At 48.8% G+C, this 25,567-nt stretch overlaps 1 protein-coding gene across 4 annotated transcripts in view; it reads right to left on the bottom strand.

The window, feature by feature from the left end:
• Positions 1 to 1,446: 1,446 nt before the first annotated feature.
• The window catches only part of ADAP2 (ArfGAP with dual PH domains 2), a 46,501-nt gene continuing 22,380 nt past the window's right edge, over positions 1,447 to 25,567 (bottom strand). For 3 of the 4 annotated variants that reach the window (XM_068115779.2, XM_068115781.2, XM_068115780.2), the window contains exons 7-11: positions 20,170 to 20,253; positions 15,807 to 15,869; positions 11,803 to 11,880; positions 3,568 to 3,796; positions 1,447 to 3,395 (exon numbers count right to left, since the gene is read on the bottom strand). In XM_068115779.2, coding sequence (XP_067971880.2) covers positions 3,367 to 3,395; positions 3,568 to 3,796; positions 11,803 to 11,880; positions 15,807 to 15,869; positions 20,170 to 20,253 — 483 coding nt within the window. In that variant the 3' untranslated portion in view covers positions 1,447 to 3,366. The remainder of the gene's footprint in view (positions 3,396 to 3,567; positions 3,797 to 11,802; positions 11,881 to 15,806; positions 15,870 to 20,169; positions 20,254 to 25,567) is intronic. The other variant, XM_068115782.2, reaches the window with a different exon arrangement.

Below are 25,567 nucleotides of genomic sequence, written 5' to 3' on the forward strand. Positions count from 1 at the left end.
TGGTGAAGAATCACTTTTAAAATTCTACTAGCCGGATCTGGATGCGGATCTTCACCAAAATTTAATCGATTCTTCCTTGTCACACACACACAACCTGTCCACCAAGTTTCGTCCAAATCCGTCCATAACTTTTTGAGATATCCCACTATGTATAGTTTTGGCCCAATCTCTCGATGGTGAAGAATCACTTAAAAAATTAAATAATTCTCATATCTGATTCCATATTCAGATCTTCACCAAAATCCATCCATAACTTTTTTTGTCCATAACTTTTACGTCCATAACGGATTAGTCCTTGTCAGACACCCAACCTCTCCACCAAGTTTCGTCCGAATCCGTTCACAAGTTTTTGAGATATCCTGCTATGTATCGTTTTTGGCCCTATCTCTCAATGGTGAAGAATCACTTAACAAATTCTAGTAGCCGAATCCGAATCCGGATCTTCTCCAAAATCTAATCATTTCGTCCTTGTCACATACGCTACATCTCCGCCAAATTTCGTCCGAATCCGTCCACAACTTCTTGAGATATCCCACTATGTATCGTTTTTGGCCCTATCTCTCAATGGTGAAGAATCACTTTAAAAATTAAATAATTCTCATATCTGATTCCATATTCAGATCTTCACCAAAATCCATCCATAACTTTTTTTGTCCATAACTTTTACGTCCATAACGGATTAGTCCTTGTCAGACACCCAACCTCTCCACCAAGTTTCGTCCGAATCCGTTCACAAGTTTTTGAGATATCCTGCTATGTATCGTTTTTGGCCCAATCTCCCAATGGTGAAGAATCACTTAACAAATTCTAGTAGCCGGATCCGAGTCTGAATCTTCACCAAAATCTAATCATTTCGTCCTTGTCACATACGCTACATCTCCGCCAAATTTCGTCCGAATCCGTCCGCAACTTTTTGAGATATCCCACTATGTATCGTTTTTGGCCCTATCTCTCAATGGTGAAGAATCACTTTAAAAATTAAATAATTCTCATATCTGATTCCATATTCAGATCTTCACCAAAATCCATCCATAACTTTTTTTGTCCATAACTTTTACGTCCATAACGGATTAGTCCTTGTCAGACACCCAACCTCTCCACCAAGTTTCGTCCGAATCCGTTCACAAGTTTTTGAGATATCCTGCTATGTATCGTTTTTGGCCCAATCTCCCAATGGTGAAGAATCACTTAACAAATTCTAGTAGCCGGATCCGAGTCTGAATCTTCACCAAAATCTAATCATTTCGTCCTTGTCACATACGCTACATCTCCGCCAAATTTCGTCCGAATCCGTCCGCAACTTTTTGAGATATTTTGTTCACAAATAAACAAACAAACGGACAAACGGACAGACAGGGGTGAAAACATAACCTCCATCCACCTTTGGTGGTGGAGGTAATGATGGAGATGACATGTTTGTGCTCATTTCACTTTGACAATCAACACTCAAATCAATAAGAATATTTATTAAGAATGTACAAACCCTTGTTCTCCTTGTATTAATGTATTATACAACTATATGCTAATAAATATGTTAAAGATTAAAAACTTCGATTCACCAATGGAGTGCTGCATTATACAGACATTCTCGGCTATTTGTTGTCAACCATGTGGCATTAAATTGCACCTCTTGATGCCACCACCGATCCGCCTGCAATGCGATATGGAGTTAGACATCTAGCATTCATGGTTGTCTACATTGAACAGTGTATCCGTGTCGGCCTTTCTTTATATGCCCAAGTCACTCTACCCCATACAATGAATGGCCAGCTGTATTTGTGATCAAACCAGGTGTCTGTCGTTTGTGCAGACTTTCATTAAATCTATGTTCAGATTATTGTCAAGGCATATTCAATCACAGGTACAAGGGCTTGCAGGAGAGCCTTGAGTTATGCCACCCAGTTATTAACTGTCATCCTGGTGTTTCACATACAAGGAGAGGTACCAATGTCTGGTGGACATTAATGATCCCATGGTGTCTTTTGGGAAGAAGTAGGCGAGTTATTGCTGCTCCCTGAATAAATCACAAAATTCCTGACACCTTCAGTCAAACATCAAACCTGGCCATGCAGTTCGTGAAAGGCTTGGGCAAAATAAAACGTTGATCGAGCAACGCCACAAAAAGGTAGGACAAGTTGGAGCTATTAAAAAAGTAGCAGCAGCAGTAAATTCGATCTTTGCCAATGGTGCAGGGTGCTCATTTGGATGAGAGAGACAAAGAATGAATGTCATCTCCACTAGGCATTACCAGGGAGTTAGTTGGTTTTGGTGGGAGTGTGCAAAGGTGCCATTGATATTCACAAGTTTACTTCCTGAAAAAAAAACAAATCTAAAAATATATATGTATATACAAACACACACACTAAACAAAACAACAGACCTGGCGACCTGATGGAGCGACACTGACCCTAAATGCGACATGATGCTGATGTGATGCACATCAATTATTCGATTCACACACACACACACCCACACACCTTGGATGGATCATGTTTTATATGGAGTGTAAGTTTTGTCAAAGCGCTCTTTGCTTGGTTTACAAATCCCGGACGAGATGCCATTGCAGACACAGGAAGTCAGGGCAGGAATTTGGAATTTGGCCAGGATGGCGGGGATAGCTCGCCTACTCTTCGCAAAACACACCGTGGGGTTTTTGACGTCCACCGAATAACGCCAGTTTAATGTCCTCTTCTCCGGCACGGCACAAACACTGATGAATGACGCTGCCAATGAAACACCAGGATGAGAGTTTACAGCTGGGCCAAGATTTGAACCTGGGCCAGACACCTCAAAAACAAGCGTGCATTCCTCTAGGCGAGTGGTTCTCAACTGGTGGTCCATGGTCCACAGGAACATTGTCCAAAGTCACATGGCAGGAGAAATAAATGTCAAACCAAAATGTTTGTTGTCTACTCTTTTTTATTATGTCTCAAAAAGGAGTCGGTGCACGAAAATTGTTTGATTGGACTGGTGGTCCGTGGACTGAAACGAGTTGAGAACCACTGGTCTAGGTCAATATATGTACACACACACACACACACACACACACACACACACACACACACACACACACACACACACACACACACACACACACACACACACACACACACACACACACACACACACACATCTCCAAGTAAAAACGACCAGGGGCCAGTGTGCAAGCAAGGATGTGGAATGAGTCACAATCAAGAAGGATGAGCCCCAGTGTCTTCACTTTGAGGAAGTCGGAAGTCTTCATTGGCAATGATGCGGTATTGGATGTTCTTTATGAGGCCTTACACTGCAGACAGGTGGCACTAAAGTAGAATTAAAAGGTAACAAAATAAAACCATCATTGGAATATCCAGTTCAAATTAATGACTAGTGTCTTCTTCGGAAGTTTGCCTCCACTGGTGGTGGGGAAAAAGAGAAAGACAAATAAAACGTTAAGAAATACAGTTATACTCATGAAGAAATCCTAACCTCAGAATCTTCAAAAAACCCCACAATCCCACACTTACACTTCTCGTTTTTTTTCACCCAACATGACCTTTTCCCCTCGTTTCCCAAGACGAGCAATACCTGAGCATTCCTGTGGTGACATGGGTCTGACGATGACCTTGCGAAATTCAGTTATCCACGCGGCCTGCTCGCTGTCTGTCTCACAAGCCAACACGTATTTACGATCAGGGGTAATAATGGTGATTCCATAGGCAAAGTGCTGGCCCACTGTTCCTGCGGGGCACCCTTCCTGAATGCTGTAGCCATGATCTCCACTACCCAGGAAAATCTCTCCTTTAGCAAAGGCATCCTGGTGGGGGGAGAACATCAAAAGGAAAACTCTGTCATACCATGTATGTACCATGTCATATATCATGTCATGTCATATGTACCATGTCATATGTCATACCACATATACCACATATACCATGTACCATATACCACATGTCATATGTACCATGTCATATATCATATATCATGATATCATGATATATCACATATGATATGATATATGCTGATATCATATATCATGATATTATGATATATCATATATATGATATGATATGATATATGCTGCTTGTCGTAAAAGGCGACAAAAAGGGTTGGCGGCAGGAAGGGCATCCGGCCGTAAAACATTGCTTCAAAAAGGGGACCAAAAAACAACAACAACCACGGTCCCCGAAAAAGGCCAACCCCCGCTTTGCGGGGAAAAATGGCCTCTAAAGGTGGTTTTATATATATGATATGATATATGATGATATCATATGATGGTATCATATGATGGTATCATATGATATATCATATGATATATCACATATGATATGATATATGCTGATATCATATATCATGATATTGAAGGAGCTGTGCTCCAACGCGAGTCGAAAGAATTGACGCGACCAAAGAAGGAATTCGTCCGAGTTGCTTTATTGAAACAAAACAGCTCAGGTATTCTGAAAAGCCCGTTTATCGGGCAGCAATATATATACACATTTATGCCGGGGCGTTTGCCCGGGAAAACCGAGACCGGGCATGCCCGGGTGTCAAGGGCGAGTCCTGGAAAGGCGAGTCTGGACATGCCCGGGCGTCCTGGACGCGGCCTGGCAAGTCGAGGCTGGGTGTGCCCGAGCGCTCTGGGCGAGCCCTGGAAAGGCGACAGCGGGCATGCCCGGACGCTCTGGGCGAGCCCTGGAAAGGCGAGTCTGGAAATGCCCGGGCGTCCTGGACGCGGCCTGGAAAGGCGAGAGCGGGCATGCCCGGGAAAGACGAGACCGGGCGTGCCCGGGAGGTTCGGGCATGCCCGGGAACAGCGAGTCCGGGCATGCCCAGGAGAGGCGTGTCTGGGCCCGTCCGGACAAGCCCGGCATGGCGATCGCGCCCTGGCCGCGTCCTGGCAGGTGCAAGGCGATTGTGTACATTCAGCGGGAACCGCTACACACGCCCCTCCAGAATCGACCTGCACCGGCAGGGGCAATTTAAGGGGGGTCCGGATGACCCGGCCGAAGCGACCCCTGGAGGGTCGTGGGGGGGGGGGGTCCGATCCGGTGGTGGGTGGTCGAGCGGGGGGAACTGTGGACGGGGGGCGGCCTCGCTGCGGAAGAAGGGCCAACCGTGGTGGTCGGTCGACGTCCACCGGTTTGAGGCGGTCCACAGAGATCCGGTCCGACCGGCCGCCGACGTCGACGACGAAGGACTTGTCGCCCCGTCGCAGGACCCGGAAAGGCCCGTCGTATGGTGGCCGGAGTGGCCCCCGGTGCGCGTCATGACGCACAAAGACGTACTCCGCTGTGCGAAGCGCCGGGGGGATGTAGGACTGGGGGCCACCGTGGCGGGACGTTGGCACGGGGGCAAATCGTCGGGCAGCCTCCTGGAGGTCCGAGCGCTGGTGTGCGGCGGACCAGGGACTGGTAGCGTCGGGCACGAACTCGCCCGGGACGCGGAGCGGCTGGCCGTAGACGAGCTCGGCGGCGGACGCCTGGAGGTCCTCCTTGGGGGCCGTGCGGAGGCCCAAAAGGACCCACGGCAGCCGGTCGGTCCAACCGTCGTCCTGAAGGCCGGCCATGAGTGCGGCCTTCATGGAGCGGTGAAACCGCTCGCACAACTCATTGGCTTGGGGGTGGTAGGCCGTGGTGCGGTGCAGCGTGACCCCCAACGAGAGGGCGACCGCGCCCCAAAGTTCAGACGTGAACTGTGGGCCACGGTCGGACGAGATGTCCGCCGGTGCGCCGAAGCGCGCGACCCAGGTGGCAATGAACGCCTGCACCACATCGGCGGTGATGGTGGAGGTGAGGGGCACGGCCTCCGGCCACCTGGTGGTCCTGTCCACCATGGTGAGCAGGTGGGTGAACCCCCGCGATGGGGGCAGGGGACCCACCAGGTCCACGTGGATGTGGTCGAAACGCCGTGCAGGCATGGTGAAAGGTGCTAGCGGGGCCTGGGTGTGGCGGTGGACCTTGGCCCGCTGGCAGGCCGTGCAGGCGTTGGCCCAGTCGCGGACGTTCCGTCGAAGGCCGTGCCAGACGAAACGCGCCGACACCAGCTTCTGAGAAGCTTTCCGGCCCGGGTGAGAAAGGCCGTGGATGAAGGCGAAGATGCGGCGCTGCCAGGAAACGGGCACGATGGGGCGAGGCTGGCCCTGGGAGACGTCGCAGAGCAGGACGGTGCCCGCGAAGGGGATGTCGGCCAGGTGGAGGCCCGTGTCCGCCGCCCGGAGGGCCTGCACCGAGGTGTCGGTGGTCTGGTCGGCCGCCATGAGCGCGAAGTCCACGCCGAGGTGGACCGCGTTCGCGCTGGCCCGAGAAAGACAGTCGGCCACGGCGTTGTCTTTGCCGGCGACGTGCCAGATGTCCGTGGTGAATTCCGACACGGCGGAGAGGTGGCGCTGCTGGCGGGCCGACCACGGCTCCGTGACTTTGGCCATTGCGTAGACCAACGGCTTGTGGGCGACGAAAGCCGGGAACGGGCGGCCCTCCAGGAGGTGTCGGAAATGGCGAACGACCAGGAATAGACCGAGCAGCTCACGGTCGAACGTGCTGTATTTTAACTCGTTCGGCCGGAGTTGCCGGCTGAAAAAAGCGAGTGGCTGCCAAACCCCGTCCACCCATTGTTCATGGACGGCGCCCACCGCGTAGTTGGAGGCGTCCGTAGTGAGGGCGATGGGCGCGTTGAGCACCGGGTGAGCCAGCAGCGTTGCGTCGGCGAGGGCCCGTTTTGCGCTCGCGAAGGCCGCGTCCATGGCCACGGACCAAACGATGTCATGCTTGGCCAGCTTGCCCCGGAGGGCCTCGTAAAGGGGCCGCATGAGCTGAGCAGCGCGGGGCACGAATCGGTGATAAAAATTCACCATGCCGAGGAACTCTTGTAGGGCCTTGATGGAACGGGGACGCGGGAACGTGGTGATGGCCTCGACCTTGGTCGGCAGCGGCACGGCCCCGGTCTTGGTGATGCGGTGGCCCAAAAAGTCAACGGTCGTCGTGCCGAAGTGGCATTTGGCCGGGTTGACAATTAAGCCGTGCTCGCTGAGGCGACCGAACAGTGTTCGGAGGTGGAGGAGGTGCTCGGCATGGGACGTGCTGGCGACGAGGATGTCGTCCAGATAGACGAAAAGAAATGGCAGGTCGCGCAGCACGCCGTCCATTAAGCGCTGGAACGCCTGGGCCGCGTTCTTGAGGCCAAATGGCATCCTCAAAAATTCGAACAGGCCGAACGGCGTGATGACGGCCGTCTTCGGGATGTCGGCCGCCTGGACAGGTACCTGGTCGTCTCCCTGTATCAGGTCAATTTTGGAAAATATGACCCGTCCCGCCAAACGGGCGGAAAAGTCCTGGATGTGCGGGATCGGGTACCTGTCGGGGGTGGTAGCGTCGTTGAGGCGGCGGTAGTCGCCACACGGGCGCCATCCGCCCCCCGGCTTTGGCACGATGTGCAGTGGTGAGGCCCACGTGCTATTGGAGCGCCGCACGATGCCGAGGTGCTCCAACGCGTCGAACTCGGCCTTTGCCACGGCGAGCTTGGCCGGGTCGAGGCGGCGGGCCCTGGCGTAGACCGGCGGGCCCGTAGTGGGTATGTGGTGCTCGATCCCATGCCGCACTGCGACGGCCGAAAACGTCGGCCGCATGAGGGCCGGGAATTCCACGAGCAGGCGAGCGAACTCGTTCGCCGTCGGGAGGGCGCACGCCAGTTCGGTCGGCGCGGAGCTGCTCATCGTGCACGCCAGGGAGCTGAAGGTCTCGGCGTTGACAAGGCGACGTCGTTTGATGTCGACCAGCAGCCCGTGCGCGCAGAGGAAGTCGGTGCCCAGCAAAGCCATGGGGACGCAGGCGGTCACAAAGGTCCACTGAAAGCGCTGGCTGCCGAAGCAGAGGGTGACGTCGCGCGGGCCGAAAGTGCGTATGGCCGAGCCATTAGCAGCGACCAAAGAGGGGCCGCAAACGGCGTCCCGCCTGTCCTGCTCGGAGGCGGGTATGACGCTCAGTTGGGCACCGGTGTCACAAAGGAAACGCCGCCCGGACGCTTTGTCCCGAATAACAAGCAAGTTGCCCGAGTGGCCAGCGCTCATGGCTGGGAATGAACGCCGGCCCGGCCGTTTCCCGACTTGCCGAAAGTGCATGGGGGTCGGCACATCCGAGCCTTGTGTCCGAACCTGGCGTGGTAATAACACCACGCCTGGTCAGGTGGAGGCCCCGGCCGTCGTGTCGGAAGTGGTCGGCGCGGCGTGGCGGCCGCCAGTTGCACCGGCAGTTCGGCCTCCAACCGCACAGGGCGCTCGGGCGTCGCCTCAGACGGCGGCAGGCTCCAGGTAGCCACGCCGATGTGTTGGCCCGCCAAGGAGATCTTATCGGCTTCCCTGGCAAGGGCACGGGGATCGGTGATCGACGTGCCAGCCAGGGCGAGGCGTACCGGGTGAGGCAGCTGGCGAAGGAACAGCTCGCGGAACAGAAAATCCGGAGAGTGCTCACCGAACAACGAGAGCATATAGTCCATGCGCTCGGACGGGCGTGTGTCGCCGAGCTCGGGCAGGTCGAGCAGGCGCTGTGCGCGTGCCGCCGGTGAGAGGGCGAAAGCGTCGAGGAGGAGCGTCTTCAGCGCGTCATACTTGTCGGCAGCCGGCGGGTGCTCGAGGAGGCTCAGGGCGCGGGCCGCGGTGGTGGAACCGAGCGCTGCCACGACGTGGTGGAAGCGGGTGTCGTCCACGGTGATGCCTCGCAGGGCGAACTGGGAGTCCGCCTGGGCGAACCAAACAGCCGCGTGAGCCTCCCAGAAGGTAGGCAGTTTAAGAGTCACTGCCGTGTCCATGTCGGTAGGTCACCAGTGAAGGAGCTGCGCTCCAACGCGAGTCGAAAGAATTGACGCGACCAAAGACGGAATTCGTCCGAGTTGCTTTATTGAAACAAAACAGCTCAGGTATTCTGAAAAGCCCGTTTATCGGGCAGCAATATATATACACATTTATGCCGGGGCGTTTGCCCGGGAAAACCGAGACCGGGCATGCCCGGGTGTCAAGGGCGAGTCCTGGAAAGGCGAGTCTGGACTTGCCCGGGCGTCCTGGACGCGGCCTGGCAAGTCGAGGCTGGGCGTGCCCGAGCGCTCTGGGCGAGCCCTGGAAAGGCGAGAGTGGGCATGCCCGGACGCTCTGGGCGAGCCCTGGAAAGGCGAGTCTGGAAATGCCCGGGCGTCCTGGACGCGGCCTGGCAAGTCGAGGCTGGGCGTGCCCGGGCGCTCTGGGCGAGCCCTGGAAAGGCGAGAGCGGGCATGCCCGGGAAAGACGAGACCGGGCGTGCCCGGGAGGTTCGGGCATGCCCGGGAACAGCGAGTCCGGGCATGCCCAGGAGAGGCGCGTCTGGGCCCGTCCGGACAAGCCCGGCATGGCGATCGCGCCCTGGCCGCGTCCTGGCAGGTGCCAGGCGATTGTGTACATTCAGCGGGAACCGCTACAATATCATGATATATCATATCATATGTCATACCACGGTACCATGTATACCATGTATATTGTATATGTATGTATATCTCATAGGTAATATCCAAAGTATTGTTTGCATCACACCGACTGCTTTTATCGATGGAACACGGATGGGTTCCGGAGTCAAAATGCAACTGTAAATTTCTAGCAGAAGAAGGGGAAGTTGCTTTTATCATGTGGTTTGGTCAGATGTTCATTTTTCTTATACCAAGCTGACCAGTTACAACCAAAACTAGAACGGCACTCAGTAGAGAGCATACCTCCGCCAGGTGAATAGGTTACGTTTTGTATCCCAGAATAGACCAGAAAATCACAATACAGAATCACATTTAATCAAAATCATCCGTCCACAAATTTTTCAGATATCCTGCTTTGTATCGTTTTTGGCCATATCTCCCAATGGTGAAGAATCACTTAAAAAATTATACTAGCCGGATCAGGATCCGGATCTTCACCAAAATTTAATGGATTATACCTTATCAGTAGTTATCACTATCACACACATAACCTGTCCACCAAGTTTCGCCCAAATCCCTCCATAACTTTTTGAGATATCCTGCTATATGTTGGTTTGAGCCCTATCACTCAATGGTGAAGAATCACTTAAAAAATTAAATAATTCTCATATCCGAATCCATATTCAGATCTTCACCAAAATCGATCGAATTGAATCGTCCTTGTCAGACACCCAACCTGTCCACCAAGTTTCATCCAAATCTGTACATAATTTTTTGAGATTTCCTGCTTTGTATCGTTTTTGGCCCCATCTACCAATGTTGAGGAATCACTTTAAAAATTTCACTATCCGGATCCGACTCCGAATCTTCACCAAAATCTAATCATTTCGTCCGTATCACATACGCTACATCTCTGCAAAATTTCGTCCGAATCTGTCCACAACTTTTTGAGATATTTTGTTCACAAATAATCAAACAAATGGACAGACAAACGGAGAGACAGGGGTGAAAACATAACCTCCATCCACCTTTGGTGGCGGAGTTAACAAAATGACGAGTTGTCTTGAGCTTCAGATAATATAATTGGATGTATATCCGATGAAGATACCAGCACCAGGGACTATTTGGAATCCCATTGGGGGATGAAGAACAACTAGACTTTGATTGAAAATTCTGTTCCCAGAAAAAGACCACAGCAGGAAATTTGAATTAGGTTCGAGTAAATTGACACAGAGACCTACTCTTTTTGAAAAGCACTGTGGGATCCTTTGGTCCAAAAGCAAGTGCTAGACAGGACAACTTGCTTAACATCCCATACATACAAAACTAGAACGGCACTCGGTAGAGCGCATACCTGCGCCAGGCTGAACAGTTTACGTTTTGTATCTACTGGTAGGCCGGATCTGGATCCGGACCTGAACCAAAATCGAATTGGCTTGTTCTTGTCACTTACCCAACTCATCCACCAAGTTTTGTCATAATCCGTCCAAATCTTTTTGAGATATCGTGCTATACATTGGTCCTCAGTTAACGTCGTGGTTACATGCATGAAAATCACGACGTTAAGTGAAACGACGTTAAATGGATCAATTTATCTCAAGAAATACATTTATCTCGCCGACTTAGCGAATTATGGGTAAATAATCACGACGTTATTTGAAGCCTTGGTATCTACGTAAATATTAGAGACGTTATAACGAATCGACATTAACTGGGCCGGAGTTAAGCGAGGACACCCTGTATATCGTTTTCGGCTCCATCTCTTAATTGTGAAGAATCACTTTGAAAATAAAAAACTTCTCGTATCCGGATTTGGCTCCGGATCTTCAACAAAATCGAATCAATTCATCTTTGTCACTCATCCAACCTCTCCACCAAGTTTCCTCCGAATACATCCATAACTTTTTGAGATATCCTTCTCACAGATAGCCAAACAGACAACAGGGGTGAAAACATAACCTTCTGTATGAAAGCATAATCTATGCCATGGGTATTAAATAATAAATTAATATTATTAAATTAATAAATAATTATTTAATACCCTGCCTTCAGAGCACCAGGATGACGTTTTCTAACTCAGATTATACATTTTAAAGGCCTGCACACTTGTGATCTCTAAATATTCCTGTCTGTGTATTCAGTGTTTTGGGTGACCACAATATGGCCTTCCATTCATGATCTGTAACCTCCTTCAGTAGGCAACTTGGTAGACTCCTGACCACCCAGGTAAGCCATAAATAAAAAAATATTATCATTGTTTATTTTGAGCAGCAACTGCAGTGCAGCACGGAAGTTGTTTTGCAGTATTGGGGTCTGCGCAATGAAAGGCAAACACTCTTAGGCACAAGGGGAGGCCATTTGGCTAACGCCATAGATGCAAATTGAAATGGCCTTACATACCAGTGGATCTTTAAAATACATGAGTCGGCGATCCCCGGAGTCCAGCGTGAACCAGCGCTTCCGGAAGCTCTCTTTTTGCTGCATTGCCAGGAAAAACAGACCATTAGTTCTGCATTGTGAAAAAGGCACCATAGTCAAATTTCCACATCAATGAATATAACATATTCGCATAACCCTTAATATTTGGAGACAACAACGATATAATCGAGGTCAGAATGGGGCACTTCTGAGGTTGCCCGGAGGGCATAAGCATATACAAACTAGATAGTTACCTCGTTTAATTACTGCATTTCTTCAGCCAGCTTGTGATTGGGTAAGGGTAAGTTTTAAATATGTTCCTGCTGACTTCCCACATTCAGGTTTTGTTAGATGCTCCTGACATGGCTCTAAAAATGTCTTCCATCGTAGTGGAGACACCTGGCCATCTAGAAGCACAATCAGAACATTCAATAATATCTATACCATAAAAGTGAAATTGCATATTTGTTTGTTTATATATTAACTAGCAGGGTGACCCAGCGTTACCCGGTGCTGTTATAATCCTGTTGACATTTTGAAGAAATCAAATTTTGGGTTTTTTTTATATGTTTTTTTTGTGGGGGCCTAAAACACTTCCCTACACCACTAAGGAATGAGGTCGTATCTATCTATAATTCCAGTAATCTCTGTGTGTATGCGACCGCTGTTTCTCGACAACTACCGGTCCGATATACTTGAAACTTGCCAGGTATATTGCTGGGGACCCGAGGATGTGCCTTTTCAAGGTTTGAAATTAATCGGACAAGTAGTTACCGAGCTATGTCCAAAAAACGATTCGACCAATCAGAGAGCAGCGAGCTACCGAGCTATGGCGATTTAGCCGTTCGCCGTTCGCTTTGGCTTTGCGAATGGACCAAACCATTTCATGTAAATAGAGGGGGGGGGGTTCTACCGTACTCGCAAGCCGTTCGCTTTGGCTTTGCGAATGGACCAAACCATTTCATGTAAATAGAGGGGGGGGGGTTCTACCGTACTCGCAAGCCGTTCGCTTTGGCTTTGCGAATGGACCAAACCATTTCATGTAAATAGAGGGGGGGGATATAATTTTAGATATATATATAGTACGGGCATGCCCTAGTATATTTAATACTAGCAGAAGTACTCGGCGTTGGGAGAGGGGGAGGAGGGGGGAGGTTAAGGGGAGGGGGGTAAGGTGAAGGGGAGGGGGTAAGGTGAAGGGGAGGGGGGGAAAGGGTAGGAAGGTGAAGGGGAAGGGGGGAGGCAGGAAAGGAAGGGGGTTCATATATATGCTGGTGGGTGATGCCGATCAAGAAGAAAAAGAAGCCATACTACCAACTTCGTGCACTTCCGGAATTGTTTGATTTATTAGTATTCAAATGTCTGGTGATTGTTTTGTATTTATTTATGCGATTGTGTACTTGTATGTAACTGTCATTAATTTTAAAAGGCTTCGGCACTATCGAACGATTTTATTTATTTTTTACTCCAAAAAACCGAACTTTTATTTTTGGATTTTTTTTTTTTGCCTAAAACACTCACAGGCACTCACTGATGAACCTCTGAAAGTTTGACGAAGATCCGTTCAGCCATCTCTGAGAAAAATGGCGACACACAGACAGACATCTCTCTTATATAGTAGATTTATGCTTCAAAAACGAAAAAAAACTACAAACCCAAATCCGACCAAAGTTTGCATGTTGCCTATCGGCACCCCAAGTATAGTTACTGTCTGGGTAACATATCTGGGAGAGGGGGTTCAGGGTGGTGGGAAGACCCCAATTCTCTCGATGTAAATGTTTATCGTATACCGCCCCCGGTGGTAGCCATCTTACTATGATTCACCAAATGTCCATCCGTCTGTCTGTCCGTCCGTCCGTCCGTTCCCAGGTAACGCAACAACGGCTGAACCGATCGCAACGAAATTTTGGGTGGGTAATCCTGGGACCCCCCGGAGTAAATAAAATTGGTTTTTCCAATTTCAGCTTTGGTCTCCAGCATTCTCAGGTTTGGACTCCCGCCTAACGTTATTGTCCCGGGTACCGCAAAAACGGCTGCACCGATTGCAACGATACACCTCCAAGCCCGTGGGATTCCCACAGGTGACCCCACTAGTTATTACAAATCATTGCTCCTCTTATATAAAGAACAATTTGATAATGTGCATTACGTTGACATTGAAATCTGAGTGAGAATAATTCTAAATTTTCAAAATGTTTCACGTCACTCATTTTAAGCGGAGGTTCAAACCAAAGAATCGAACACCGATCTCCGTAGTGAAGCGGAAGTGATTTTTTTTTTCTCACGCCATATATAAGCAGAAAGGATGGTTGCCGAAGGTGATGTTAGTTGACTTCCAAGCAGATGGGAGATGACATCGGTCACATGATGGAGTGAATAGAGCAGAAAGGTTGTGAAGTACATCATGCTGTCTCTTAATTAAATCCATCAGCAAAGTGAAGGAAAAACTGCCGAGTCTTTTATAAAAGCAGACCTTTGGACAGAAGTTGTAAGCAGATAGATCCTGTCCGCAAGGTTAATGGCATCAAGTAGAAATGAATGCGGAATTTCAAGAATGAAGTTCATGCATCTATGTCATGCAAATTTGGTTTTAGCACTTAAAGATGTACTTGTCATGAATGGTACAGTGTAATCATTGAGAGAAAAAGGGCTGACAGGATGGCCGAGAGCTAGGATGGCCTAGAGCTAGGATGGCCTAGAGCTAGGATGGCCTAGAGCTAGGATGGCCTAGAGCTAGGATGGCCTTCACGGGTCCTATGCACACTTGCACACTCACATCTAAGCTGTCTAGCCTGGGTTCAAATCCCGACCCAGCTATAAACGGTCATCCTGGTGCTTCACATGTGAAGTGATTTATCAATGTGTGTGCCATCCCTAGGATGGATGTTAAACTGGGAGTCCCGTCTGCCCTCATTTTCTGGTGGGCGTTAAATATCTTAAGGTGTCCTTCGCGAAGAGTAGTCGAGTTATTTCCGGCACCCTGGTCAAGTTCCAAATTCCTACCCTAACCAGCAGAGGGCATTGCATCAGTGGCACAGCCATGCCCTCAGCCAATGATGGTACCCTACAGCCTTGCACTGCATGTGATTGCATACCAACCTATGGTTGTTTGGATATGGTTGCCAACCTTTGGTTATTTGTTTGTGCTCTATCCTTTTTAAATGCTTCACGCTCAGCATACCAGTCATTGGTACGACTTCTTTTTTTTCATGACCATTTTTGGTGGTCATATTTGGGTGACCATCTATGTACTATATATGCACGGAGGTCTTAGGGTGGGACGGATTGTAGGATTCGATATGGTTGGGTTTGAATCGTCGATCTCCCAGACTCATAGCGGACAATCAAACCATTACGCCGCAGCGTCCAGTTGGGTGGAACCACCACCACCATACTCTTGACGGAACATTGGGGTGTTCACAAGTCTTGGAATGCGTCTGGGCCTAAGAAAGAACCAATCCAAGACAGATTGCCACTCTGTCACAAAGTGTGGAAATCAATGCTGAACAGCCATGAGAATTAAACCTCTACCAGTGAGGGAAGTGCAACAACGCTTTAGGAATTCCACCACCAAGCCATTCAGCAATTAGTGGGACTTTCATTCATTCATATACAGGACATAATACTCATGAATAAGCATACAAATAAGTGGGCCAACTGTTCAAAAGGTGCAGAGTTACAAAACTCAAGGTAAACAAGTCAAAAGAGCCATGATAAAGACCATACCGCCATGATAAAGACCATACCGCCATGATAAAGACCATACTGCCATGATAAAGACCATACCGCCATGATAAAGACCATACCGCCATGATAAAGACCATACCGCCATGATAAAGACCATACCGCCATGATAAAGACCATACCGCCATGATAAAGACCATACCGCCATGATAAAGACCATACCGCCATGATAAAGACCATACCGCCATGATAAAGACCATACCGCCATGATAAAGACCATACCGCCATGATAAAGACCATACCTTAGGACCTGTTTTCTCCATGTATCCTTCTTTTACGAAGTTCCTCGTAAGCCGTGGTGTGATCTGCAGGAAGATTATTTTTCGCCTTTAGCATCATCAATTTAAAAAAACTCAAGCAATGAAATAGCAAAAAGGATTGATAACTTCTTCTTCTTCTCTGCCTCAATCCCAACAGTTAGGGGTCCGCCACTCGGATTCACCTTCCCCAACACCTCCGCTGTGTCCTCTACATCTTCCTCTCTCAATCCCATGCTCTTGATATCTCTTTCCACGACCTCCCTCCACCTTAATCTCTGTTATCCTCCTGATCCTTTCCCTCTAATCCATGCTCTGATTGGCTCCTCATCATTTTTCCTCATCACTCGTCCAAACCACTGCAATGTAGTCTCTCTAATCCTTTCTGGGATACTTACAACTCCAGCTCTCTTGCGCATCTCCTCCTTCCTCAACCGCTCTCTTAGTGATACTCTGTGAATCCACCGAAGCATTCTCATCTTTGTCCTCTCCAGCAACTCCTCTTCCCTTTTTCCCAAAGCCCATGTTTCCATACATTATAACCAGTCTAACCATTGTCTTGTAGGTTTTAACATTCAATTTTCTCGGTATCCTTCCATCACAAACGACTCCAAGCTAACCTCCTTCCATTTTTCCCATGCTGCCTTTATTATATCCTGGAAGTCCACTTCACAACCTCTTCCTTCCTTAAGTTTTGAAACAAGGTATTTGAATTTGTCCACTTGTCAGCTCTCCACCCCTTATATCTACCATCTTAACCACAACCATCAGGAACGCCTCTTTGCAGTGGTTGTACCCCCCAATGCAAATCAGGGGCCAAATCTTCCCCATTCTTCCCTGCTGCCCGAATTGGTCAGGGCATCGCGGTCATGACCAGAGTACCATGACCAGAGTCATGACCAGAGAGAGATTGGTCCCTATGACCGGCTCTTTCCCTGGTCTCTGTCTGTCCTCTGTCTGTTCTCTGTCTGTTCTCTCTCTCTGTCTCTCTGTCTCTCTCTGTCTCTCTCTGTCTCTCTGTCCCTCTAACTCTGTCGTGGTCTTGACGGGAAAGCAGAGGTACACCATCCTGAATGTGGGGGATCTCTGGGTCGTTCCGGTGAAATTGATCGGCTGTTTCTGTGCCGGTTCTGTGCCGCGGGCTTGTTCAAGAGAAATGTCTGTGGCTATACAAAAACAACAATAACAACAACAACAACAATAACCATCTTGAGCCTCTATACACCAGTCTTACCACACACCATTACCTCTGTCTTTGTAGTGTTAAACCTTCAATCCCTACATCTCTAAGCTCTCTTGCCATTCCAATGCTCTTCTCTGCAGCTTTTCCTTTGAATCTGCTGTTATGACTAGGTTGTTTATGAACAGAAGCTCCCACGGTTCTCTATCTCTGATGTTATCACTCAGCACGTCCATCGCTGTTACGAAAAGGAAGGGTCTTTGCGCAGAACCCTTGTGTAGACCAACCTCCACTCTAAAATAATCATGTGTCCCCATTTGTTAGCCGGAGCATAGTGTTGGTTCCCGCATACATCTCCATCACAATTCTAACAATCTTCTCTGCCACGTCCTTCTTACTCAAACACCAATGCACCACTTCTCTTGGAATCATATAATATGCCTTCTCGAGATCTATGAATTCTGGCTTCTGGGTACAGGTTCTTATATTTGCTTCCAGCATCTTTTCCTGGATCTGTCAATCCCATCCACTGTTCTCCTTCCTTGCATGAATCGACACTGCATCTCATCTATCTTCACAATCGCCCTTAGCCTTAGGTCTACAATTATATCCAGTAGGTCCAGTACTCTAACCCCATCATTTTGAGCCCTCTGTAATTTTGAGTCTAAGATGTCCCCATTTGTTTTGAAACTTGGTAGTATTATGCTCTTCCTCCAAATAGCTGGTATACATCTTTTTTTTACTCCACATTAACACTTTTTTTCTTTATTCCATATTTGAGTCATCATTTTACTCCATATTTTTTCATCTGGTATACATCCTCACTCCACACTTACCAACAGCCCATGTTGGCTCATCCTATGACCTGGTTCTTGTTGCTCTCTCCTACCAAGATGTAATCAATCTGGCTACGATTACCTTCACTTTTGCAGGTTAACAGATGTTCCTTCTTTCTGAACCCCGTATTCACAAGAAGTAGCTCAAGGCTCTGGTCAATCTCAAGAATCCTCTCCCCATCTTAATTTCTCCTGCCATAACCATTTCCTCCATGTACCAATTTATATCCACCCTCTTTTTGTCCTACATGGCCATTTAAGTCTGCACCAATTATAAACCTCTCCCCAACCGGTGCCCTCCTGACTAGCTCTTCACTAGCATCCACCTATCACTTATCTCTTCACTAATTTCCACTCCTCCTTCAATATGACTCCAGGGGTTGACTCAGCCTGTCATCCTTCCGAGGTCGGCAAATTGAGTACCAGTTCACTGGTAATTCCCTGTGCGTCGCAAGAGGCGAACAGGGTTGGTGGCAGGAAGGGCATCCGGCCATAAAACATTGCTTCAAAAAAGGGGACCAAGGTGCCCGGAAAAGGCCAACCCCTGCTCTGTGGGGGAAAATGGCCTCTAAAGGTGGTTCTTCTTCAATATGACAAACTGCAATTTTCTTTCTCTATCATCCACAGTAATACAATTATTTATAGCCTTCTCTTAGTTCTTTTGTACCCTTCCTAGTCCATTTTGTCTCCTGTACACACAAGACATCAACTTTTCTTCTCATCATGGTGTCCACATGCTTTTCCCTTGCCTGACATTGTACCACCATTCCACCATTCCATGTTACAACTCTCATTTTTCTCCACATGCTTCTTTAGCCGCAGCCATGGATTCTGCGGAATCCCTTTCCCACTATGCGTCACAAAAAGGGGATGCCTTAGTCCTTCCGAAACCGCTGGATCCAAGATTCATGTTAGTGTTGGAGCTTCTTCCTTGTTTTTGTTTTTTAACCGCCAGATGCCCTTCCTGCCATGAGCCGGTCCAACCGGATGGGTGTTTTTTAGGAGACACTATCTCCTTACTGGATAGCCATTGGCTCTCAAAAGAGGGTTAATCTGCCCTTTGTTAGGTGTTAGTTCTATTCCTGCAGGGTGTCACAGTCACCCTCCCCACTGGGGTTTAGTCTCTGACAATCCAACCATGTGGCAGATAACACTGGGTTATATGTTACCAGTGGCAGTCCCAATACCGACCCAACACTAGTAAAAGGACAAATGCACGGTACCACGTACGTAGGATGATGGAAAGACAACATAGGGGCAATACCCCGGGCACTCACCGGGTAGAATAAACAGTAAACTGCACTGACTAAAGGTATTTTAAACCAATTTCAATGGTTGCTAGAAGACAGGGCAGCATGTAGATCATACTGACATAATCATAAGAGATTAAACAAACAAATAAAAAATACCTATTTTGGGGGGCATCCCCTCCTCCCCCAGCCCCATATACCTTCTAAGACCCCAATTTTTCTAATGCCTTGAACAAACATTGGTACATCATGGATGATTAAGGTTGTGGTGAAGTTTCATCGAAATTGCGTGTGTAGTTTCTGAAAAGAAAGCAAATACCTATTTTGTGGGGCACCCCCCCCCCCCCCCCCGAAGACCCCGAAAGAGGCAGATGTTTTTTTTAATGCCGTGAACATACTTTGGTACATCACGGGTGGTGAAGATTGTGGTCAAGTTTCATCGAAATAGTGTGTGTAGTTTCAGAGGAAAAAGCAAATACCTATTTTGGGGGTCAAACATGGATCCACTTTGACCCCGGTAAACCCCTTAGACCCCGATTTTTTTTAATGCCGTAAACAAACTTTAGTCACAACACAACAAATATGTTTTGTGCCAAATTTGGTCGCAATCCCAATCAGCGGTTTCGGAGAAGAAGTTTCAAGTGTTTATGGACTGAAGGACGGACGGACGGACTGACGGACTACGCGCCATCGCATAAGCTCCCCTGAACTTCGTTCCAGGTGAGCTAAAACATTCACATTGAGGGGTCATTGAGAGGATCACTAATACTGCAATAGCGACAACACAGGAAAAAGGAAAAGAAAAAAGAAGACATGTTGAAAACAAATGAGCTATTATTAGAGGTAAAACAATGTGGTGAAGAGGAAGATTCCTTGAACAGGATGCACCACAGAGACTTCTGTATAAATGCCTGATTTGAGGACACCCAGAGGTTTGTACAGGTAATAACAAAAGACCTTTTCTTTCTTTGAGGAAATATATTCTCATATTTTAACAGATAACACCGTTTGTGATTTCAATTGGAGAATGAATAGATTTGCATATGATTGTATGACAGGAAGTGGGGTGGGAGAATACTCACATCCTTGTCACTGACTCCAGGAAAAGCAACTTTGAGGTAGTGGTAACGCACAGCACGGATGGCATTAAACCAGTCCACTATCACCTGCCAGCAGAAAGAACAGGTACATTTTCTTACAGTTTACGTTTCCAATCTGGTGGGATAGCTTAAGAGGTATGCACGCTCACCTTTGAGGTGCCTAGCCTGGGTTCGAATCTCGACCCAGCTATAAACTGCCACCCTGGTGTTCTACATTCAGGTTTCTGCCGGAATCCTAAACAAATTCCAAATTCCTGCCACTTCCAGTCGAGTATCCTGGGAAGGATCAGCCATCTGTCAGCCTTGAGCAGTTTCTCAAATTGTCCTGAATATCTCAAAGCTCTGTCAAGAGTATGGGCCTCCATTATCATTTTATGCGTCCACATCCCTTTATTCGTCAGAGTTAACGATTCGCAACTACAGAGACGACAGTCAGATCCTGATGAAGGCAGAAGCACAATCTTTTTCCAGGTAAATGTCTCAAAAGAGTGTGTCTTTCCCCATTTGAACTCTGTCCTTCATGAGCGATCAACATTGCTGACTGGGCATCCTCCGTCGTGCGAAGTCCTTCCTTGGCACACCTGAGCTCCTCACCACATACAAGGTTTTCATCCGCAGCTCAATGGAGTACTGCTCTCCCCTATGGGCCGGTGCTCCTGCCTCACACCTAGCTCGTCTTCACGCTGTTGAAACCAAAGCTTTCAGAATCATTGGAATATCCTGCGATGAAGTTAACTCCGAGGGCCTTTCACTCACTCACCGCAGGCAGGTTGGTGGTCTTTCTGTCTTCTACCGACTCCTCTCCGGCCTTGCTGCCCCAGCTCTCTCTGGGCTCTGTCCCCCTAATATTCCTACAGGTCACACAAGATCTGCCTGCAACCCTCTTATGGTTAAACTGCCAAAATCTAGGCTCTCTGCTCACCTTCGCTCCTTCATTCCTCTTTTCTTCCGCCTCTGGAACAAACTCCCCCACTCCCTTCAATCCCACTCCTCCCTCCAGGTCTTTAAAACAGCTGTTCACCACCATCTCTTATCTTCCCCCATCCAAAACCTTGATCTTTTCTACCCACGTTAATACACCCCAAATCCACTTTGTTTGAAATACCAACTTCCTTCCTGAAAGTCCTAGCAGTGTCCATGTGTTTTTTTTTTACCTCTCCCACCCCCCCCCCCCCCTTCCCATGCCTCCTCCCCCCAAGTCCTCTCCCTCCCACAGATCTCCAGATGTCCCTGCTCTCAAATGTTGTACTCGTGTCCTTCCCCCTCTCTCCCCATCTTGTCTCCCGCTCCCTATATTTTGTCTTATGTGTCCGTTTGTTTTTTTTCTCAATTAATGTTTGTCTAATTAATGATTTCTCATCACATCCGCTTCCGGTCCGGTCCGGAGAGGACGCTGGCGTCGCTTGCTCGCCACTTCTCCGACTGGGCCATTGTCTTTTGCTTGCTTCTCTGGTGGTCGTGGCGGATTTTTGGCCATTGAGTCTGCCCTCTGCATGGTCCCGGCTCTGCTCCTAGCTTCGCCTGCCCGGCTCCTTCGCTGTTTCCTCGGGCCCGCTCCCGTGGGTTGTGGCCATTGTTTGCAGCGGTGGTGGTGGCGGTTTGCCGCCGTGATCTTGATTAGCGGCGGCGGTCGTTTGCCGCTGCATTTGCCGCTTTGCCTCCTCAACCTTGGCCTCGTGCTCGTCTCTTCGCTCCTGTCTGCCCTCTGCTCGGTCCCGGCTCTGCTCCTGGCTTCACCTGCCCGGCTCCTTCGCTGTTTCCTCGGGCCCGCTCCCGTGGGTTGTGGCCATTGTTTCGCCTCCTCAACCTTGGCCTCGTGCTCGTCTCTTCGCTCCTGCCTGGCATGGCTCTGCGGTACTCTGCCGCAAGGCTTCTTCTGCTTAATACCCGCTCCACCCCATCATGCATCTCTGCAATCAAATCCAATGGACTCCTGCGACGACCAAGGTACATTCACCATGGCTCTGGTCGTAAGTTTGTTCATTTACAATCAGGTCACTCCATCCCCATCCTCTGGTCGGCTCAGCGCACTCCCACTCATCGTCCCAGCGCACCTGGTCACAGCAACGCACACAATCGCACCTCCTGTCTGCGAACCCTGGCCAAATCACCTGAGTTCATCCCCGCCGTACAAAACAACATCAAGCTCACCCTGTTCAATACCCGGTCCCTCAACAACATCCCTCATCCTCAACGACTACATCCTGGAAAATAAACTGGACTTTCTCTGTCTCACTGAAACCTGGCAACAACCTCTGGACTACTTCGCACTCAACCTCACCACACCCAATGGATATTCCTACATCAATAAACCACGCTCGGAGGGCCGAGGTGGTGGAATTGCCGTTATTCACCGACAAGACATCAGGACCAGCCTCATCTCCATCGCATCTGCTCCATCATTTGAACACCTGGCTTTTAAACTCTCTGGTCACACACAGTCAGTCATGGCTGTTGTCTACCGCCCTCCCAAACCACACCCATCATTCCTGTCTGACTTCTCCTACTTTCTGACCCAGCTATGTTCCCTCTCCCCCTCAATCCTCCTCCTTGGTGATTTCAATATCCACATGGACTCCACTAACTCCAGGATAACCACTGACTTCACTGATTTACTCACCTGCTTTAACCTCACTCAACATGTCAACTTTCCTACCCATAACCGTGGTCACATTTTGGACCTTGTCTGCTCTACTGGATTAATCTTGCACCATCTCTCTGGCTCCGACCTCACCCTCTCTGACCACTTAGCCATCACTATGACCATCAACATCCCCGCCCCAACACCAAGGCATTATCGCACTATCAACTTCCGTAAGCTAAACGCTCTTTCACCTACCTCATTCTCATCCACCCTCTCTGAAAAAATGTCCACTTCTCCCTTCGTTGACCTCCACAACCCTCTGATCTCACTGACTACTACAACCACACTCTCTCCTCCTGCCTTGACCACCTTGCGCCTATAAAAACCAAAACAGTTTCTTTCACCCATTCTGCTCCCTGGTTTACCCCTGAACTCCGCCTGATGAAAACCCGTGCTCGCCAACTTGAAAGACTCCGCAATAAAACAGGTCTCACAATTCACTCCCAAGCCTACAAGGACCACCTACAACACTACAAAGATGCCCTCTCCCGCGCCCGCTCCGCCTACTACTCTCAAATTATCCACTCTGGCTCCGGAAACCCAAAAGCACTCTTCTCTACAATAAACAAACTCCTCAGCCCCCTAAACACCACCACCCAGTCATTCACAGTAGACAACTGCATCTCCTTCCTTTCATTCTTCCAACGCAAAGTTGAAAACATCTATAACAGCTTGACCACCACCGCACCCGCTCCCCCTCAAACCACCTGCCCCCCCTTATCCTTCCATCCCCTGTCTCAATTCTCCCCAATCTCCCCTACTGACCTCTCTGAACTCCTCATAGGAATGAAAACTGCCACCTGCACTCTTGACCCCATCCCCTCCAGCTTTGTCAAGGCCTCCCTTCCTGCTCTCTCTCCACTTATCATTGCAACAATAAACTCCTCCCTGTCTACAGGCATCGTCCCACCATCCCTCAAAATTGCTGCTGTTACCCCCATTCTGAAAAAACCTGGACTAAACCCCGACACCCTAAACAACTTCAGACCCATCTCCAACCTACCCTTTCTGTCGAAAGTTTTGGAACGCGCTGTAGCTGCTCAACTCAAACATCACCTCTCTGCCAATAACCTGTATGAAACATTCCAATCCGGATTCCGCTCCAACCACAGTACTGAAACTGCTCTCCTCAAAATCACCAACGACCTTCTCCTCTCCTCTGACGCTGGCAACCTCAACATTCTCATCCCCCTCGACCTCAGCGCCGCCTTTGACACCATCGATCACACCATCCTCCTCACCCGACTTGAAACCACCTTTAACGTTACTGGCACTGCCCTCTCTTGGATTAAATCATACCTCTCTGACAGACGCTAGTTCATCTCCATCAATAACTGCAAATCCCCCACTGCTCCCTTCCCCCAAGGTGTCCCCCAAGGTTCAGTTCTTGGTCCCCTCCTCTTCATCCTTTACCTGTCCCCCCTCGGCCACTTAATCCACCGTCATGGTCTCCAATTCCACTGCTTCGCCGATGACATCCAGCTTTTCATCTCCACCAAGTCCATCTCCACCGCCACCCACTCTATCCTGACAAACTGCATCACTGAAATAAAATCCTGGCTTCAAATTAACTTCCTCAAACTTAACTATGATAAATCTGAAATAATCATCATTGGCCCAAAAACGCTCATAAAATCCACCAATAACTTTGCCCTCAACATCGACGGTATCCCAGTATCCACCTCCCCTCACATCCGGAATCTTGGCATCATCTTTGACCAAACCCTCTCTTTCGACAAATACACTAAACAGATCACAAGGACAGCCTTCTTTCACCTGAAAAACATCGCCCGTCTCCGTCCATCCCTCTCCTCCATGGCTGCAGAAACCCTCATCCACGCCTTCATCACCTCCCGTCTGGACTACTGCAACAGCCTCCTCTATGGTTCACCCTCAATAATCACCAATAAACTCCAATACATTCAGAACTCCGCTGCCCGTCTACTCACCCATTCCCGGACCCGTGACCACATCACCCCCGTCCTTTACAAGCTTCACTGGCTCCCCATCTCCCAGATAATCCAGTACAAAATCCTCCTCTTGACCTACAAAGCCCTCCATAACCTGGCCCCATCCTACCTGGCTGACCTCCTCTCCAGACACACTCCCAACCGCAACCTCCGCTCTGCTGGTACCAACCTCCTGACCCCCCCCCCCCCCCATCCGGACCAAATTCAGATCCTGGGGGGACAGTGCCTTTTCCATCGCTGCTCCCACCCTCTGGAACTCACTACCTCACACCATCAGAGACTCCTCCTCACTCACCACATTCAAAACATCACTCACGACCCACCTGTTCAACACTGCATTCAACATTTAACCCACAGCATTTAACCCCTGACTATCTCTTCTCCTTCTCCCTCCTTTTTGCTTTGAATATTTCCCTATTGATTCTTGTTTTTTGCAATTGTTTTTATGTTTTGCTATGCATTATGTTTTGCACTCTGTCAAAGCGCCTTTGGGCTCCCTGAAAAGCGCTATATAAAATAAATGCATTATTATTATTATTAATGTTAGCTCTTACACGAGCCTCGATCTTGTACACAGAAAAAAAAAAGAAAAAAAATCTAAGTGAGCCTCACTCCGTTTCAATTACAATTCAAAAAATCCCAACATATTAGAGGACACATTAAGCCGACTGTTTGATCAGCTTGCATATGCGTGTGTACATTAATAATTCAACATTATATTTTACATAGGCCTTTGGACCAGTCATGCGGTTAAAGTCCAAATTGT

The sequence above is a fragment of the Myxine glutinosa genome, chromosome 5 (assembly GCF_964187855.1).
Source record: "Myxine glutinosa chromosome 5, kmMyxGlut1.1, whole genome shotgun sequence".
Lineage (NCBI taxonomy): Eukaryota > Metazoa > Chordata > Myxini > Myxiniformes > Myxinidae > Myxine > Myxine glutinosa.